At 38.0% G+C, this 3,844-nt stretch overlaps 2 protein-coding genes across 2 annotated transcripts; one reads left to right on the top strand and one right to left on the bottom strand.

The window, feature by feature from the left end:
- The first annotated feature begins 603 nt into the window (after positions 1-603).
- On the top strand, positions 604-1,296 carry LOC134234548 (putative nuclease HARBI1). Its single transcript, XM_062716639.1, has one exon. The coding sequence runs from the start codon at positions 604-606 to the stop codon at positions 1,294-1,296; it is 693 nt and encodes a 230-aa protein (XP_062572623.1).
- A 351-nt stretch (positions 1,297-1,647) lies between these two features.
- Positions 1,648-2,595, bottom strand: LOC134234560 (myb/SANT-like DNA-binding domain-containing protein 4). Its single transcript, XM_062716649.1, has 2 exons — positions 2,100-2,595; positions 1,648-1,802 (listed from the first exon to the last, which is right to left on the bottom strand). The coding sequence occupies exons 1-2, from the start codon at positions 2,533-2,535 to the stop codon at positions 1,648-1,650; spliced, it is 591 nt and encodes a 196-aa protein (XP_062572633.1). The 5' UTR covers positions 2,536-2,595.
- Positions 2,596-3,844: the final 1,249 nt, after the last annotated feature.

The following is a 3,844-nucleotide window of genomic DNA, read 5'->3' as shown; positions in this document are numbered from 1 at the left end:
TTCATTCGGTTGTATTTTGATTAACTTATTTCATTCCATTTGTTAGATATTTGTTTCTAGACTAATTTGTCTGTGGTATGTTCTGTCTCTCTGGTCAATGAAACATATGGAGATAACGAACAGTATCTATGATCAAAAGTCTATAAAACAATACAAGATAGGAGCAGAGCAAACAAATACCTCCAAAACGTCAGAGGTGGGATCAGGTGCCATGGAGGAGTGGATATCCCCTGCCGACCGGTCATACCCGCCGCGTGCTTCTTGTCATGATCTGGAAAAAACGGAAAAATCAGTCGACAAGTCAGCGTGTTAATAACTGGACTAACAATTAGTAAGAAAAACGTCAGTCAGCATTTGACTAGGTGATACACTGTAAATAGTATTTACTGACAAGGTCATTGTTGAAGGCCACAGCGAGTATTTTATTCATTTCACGCATAAGATTTTGCACAAATTCTGCTTCATAGGAATACAAATAAGGTCTGCTAGTAGCGGGGAGCTATTCGTACCAACAGGAATTCCAATATTTCTCGGCAAAGCACAGGGAATGCAATAGAAGATGTTACAAACTGTTTGATTGAAATTTCCAAACATAACATTAAAATGCCAGTTGATGTAGTAGAGTTGAACAAAATAAAGAAAGACTTTTATGAAATTGCTCATTTTCCAAACACTGTTGGGGCAATAGATTGTACTCATATTAGAATGAAAGCACCAACCATCGACGAACACTTATATGTCAATCGCAAAAACTATCACTCCATAAACATTCAAGGAGTACATGTATGTGATTCAACTTTGAAAATTTTAAATATAGTTGCAAGATGGCCCGGAAGTACTCATGATGCTTTTATATGGTCTAATTCGGAATTAAAACGTCTGTTTGTGAACGGCACGATAAGTGAGGGTTGGTTATTAGGAGATAGTGGATACCCCTTGCGCCCATGGCTGTTAACACCCGTGTTAAACCCAAATTCTCAAGCTGAAGAGAGATACAACACATCCCACATTCTAACAAGAAACGTGATAGAAAGGGCTTTTGGTGTGCTAAAAGCTCGTTTCCGGTGCCTGGACAGTAGCGGCGGAACACTTCTATACAGTCCCGACAAGGTGTGCAAAATATTTGTTGCCACAGCAGTGCTACACAACATGTGCATCATCGACAGAATCCCACTCCCTGAAGGATGTGATCCCCACGATAATGGACACATACGTGCTCAACAATTCGCTGAGAATTTAAATGGTGACGGAGAAAATGTCAGATTAAGACTAGTAAATGAATTTTTCAGACATTGAATGCCTGGCTGATTGCAATTGTCTAGCTTGTGCTTAGTACATTTGTCTTTTAAAATCATCATGCATGCATGTATATCGAAAATCTAGAAATACCTGTAGGTTTATTCTTAAGAAGCATACAATTATTTTATAAAACATACCATACCTTCATTGTTTTATTTTTTATGAATAAGTCTGCAGTACTTGTTTATTACATTTTACTCGTGTGCGATGCTCGTGTCAGCTCCTTGGGGTATACATGTAAACTGAACACCTAACTGCCCTAAATAAATTTGATGACGTTGTTGTGATATGATTAATTTTTGTTTCTCAATTTCAAGTCTCTGCTTTTCCACTTCAAGTCTCTCCTTTTCAATAGAAAGTCTCTCCTTCTCTACAAGAACTCTCTTCTTCAATTGCGACTAATCTTTGGGAGCTTTGATTGTCCTCATCCTGTATATGGCGCTTCCTGGAGGACACTTTTTTGGGTGGATCCATTTCATTGTTCCCACTGGTAGACGGTTTATCTTAATAAAAAAAAAAGAATTATTTAGTCTTACTTATAAAAATAATTTACCCTTCCTAAATTAATAGGCTACATACTTCAGTAGCATTCGTTTTACCCTAACCCACTTTTACAGCCAATATGCAACCGCTAAATATTTTTTGGGATTATTTACTTAATAGACATAAAAATTTCATTGATAATTTTGAGATACAAAGGCGAAGGAGAAAATATTCTATAAATGCGGAGTTCAACTTTGAATTGGGCAATGAATAAGCGGCATTTTTATAATATACATGAATGGTATATTTATTTTTACCTTGTAAACTTATAGTTGAAGCAGAGCTGAGGCTGCTGCATGCATCCTCGAATTCCCCGCAAGTGTCTAAACCTCCTGAAATTCCCTCGATCGCCGTGGGCCCCATAATACCAACAATTTTATCTTGAAGCGGCGTAAGCTCAGGAGGTGCCATTCCTCCCCCGGTCTTCACTGACTCTTTCCGATTTGAGGAAATCCTATTTTTCGTGTCACTGGCATAGGTTGACCATTTCTTTCGAAGTTCGTCTACGGTTCTAGTGTGTCCCGAAGACACAGCATTAACCTTTTCACAAATCCCCTCCCAAACTCGTTTTTTGGAAATATTGGTTACAACATTTGAATGTTTACTAAAAATAATGTCCTTATTTTTCTCCACATTATCCAAAAGTATTTGGAGTTCCATTTCACTAAAGTTTGGGTTCCTTTTTCTGCTCATTGCTGTAACGTGTAAACCCTGAAGTCTAAAACTATAACAGACCTTATTCAAACCCTATGAGTGTATTCGATTAAGACAACCCGTGTCGCACTAGTGTTAGATATGCGCATGCTCACTGATAGAACTCTAGTGATCTAAATAAAACATCTCGTGTTGTTGAGTGTTTGTATAAATATGGCGGGGAACACAGTATATTCCCTGTATATCTGGTTTGGACAGGACAAACCATTGATTAACAAACAATATCCAAAAATCAAATAAAGAATAGCAGATAACTAAATACAAGACCTCAAAGCAGAAATTAATTGTTCAGCAAAATGTATTTTTTACAGATACAACATGTATTTTAGATTATTTATCCTTGCAATATTTTTTAACAAGTCAATACCTCCTCTTATCAAGATAACAAGAGGCCCATGGGCCACATCGCTCACCTGAGAAGCTTTGACCATTCTGTTCTTTACCAGATTTCCCCCTTGTAATACATTATGTATCCCCACCCTACCCCACTGATCATAATTAAGACATTTTGAAATCAACTACCCCAGGATCCTTCCATGTGCAAATAAGTTTCAGCTTTTCTGGCCCAGTGGTTCTTGAGAAGAAGATTTTCAAAGATTTTTCCTATATATTTCTATGTAAAACTTTGATTCCCCATTGTGGCCCCGCCCTTCCCCCGGGGGTCATGATTTGAACAATTTAGAATCTACACTACCCTAGGATGCTTTCACATAAGTTTCAGCTTTTCTGGCCCAGTAGTTCTTGAGAAGAAGATTTTCAAAGATTTTTCCTATATATTTCTATGTAAAACTTTGATTCCCCATTGTGGCCCCGCCCTTCCCCCGGGGGTCATAATTTGAACAATTTAATATCTACACTACCCTAGGATGCTTTCACATAAGTTTCAGCTTTTCTGGCCCAGTGGTTATTGAGAAGAAGATTTTTTAATGACCCCACCCTATTTTTGTCTTTTCTTGATTATCTCCCCTTGCGAGGGGATCTGTCCCTTCATTTTAACAATTTAAATTCCCCTTCACCCAAGGATGCTTTGTACTAAGTTTGGTCAAAATTGGCCCAGTGGTTCTTGAGAAGAAGTCGAAAATGTGAAAAGTTTACAGACGGACAGACAGACAGCTAGACGGACGGACGACGGACAAAATGTGATCAGAAAAGCTCACTTGAGCCTTCGGCTCAGGTGAGCTAAAAAAAGTAGAATAAGAATGTTTTCACATACATATATGTCAATAGTATTGTATATTATTGTGACGAGCCATCGTTTTTGAAAGGGGGGGGCAAGCCAGAGAAAAAA

Source organism: Saccostrea cucullata, unplaced genomic scaffold (genome assembly GCF_032062105.1).
Source record: "Saccostrea cucullata isolate Sc308-1 unplaced genomic scaffold, CSIRO_AGI_Scuc_v1 ctg14222, whole genome shotgun sequence".
Classification (NCBI taxonomy): Eukaryota; Metazoa; Mollusca; class Bivalvia; order Ostreida; family Ostreidae; genus Saccostrea; species Saccostrea cuccullata.
Note: the sequence above shows the minus strand (reverse complement) of the source record. Positions and strands in the feature narration are given on the sequence as shown.

Excerpts from the sequence above, each read along its gene's own strand:
- LOC134234548 (XM_062716639.1), top strand. The coding sequence starts at position 604 with ATGCCAGTTGATGTAGTAGAGTTGAACAAAATAAAGAAAGACTTTTAT.
- LOC134234560 (XM_062716649.1), bottom strand. The coding sequence starts at position 2,535 with ATGAGCAGAAAAAGGAACCCAAACTTTAGTGAAATGGAACTCCAAATA. Across the intron at positions 1,803-2,099 it reads TTCAACTATAAGTTTACAAG|ATAAACCGTCTACCAGTGGG; the intron begins GTAAAAATAAAT and ends TTTTTTATTAAG.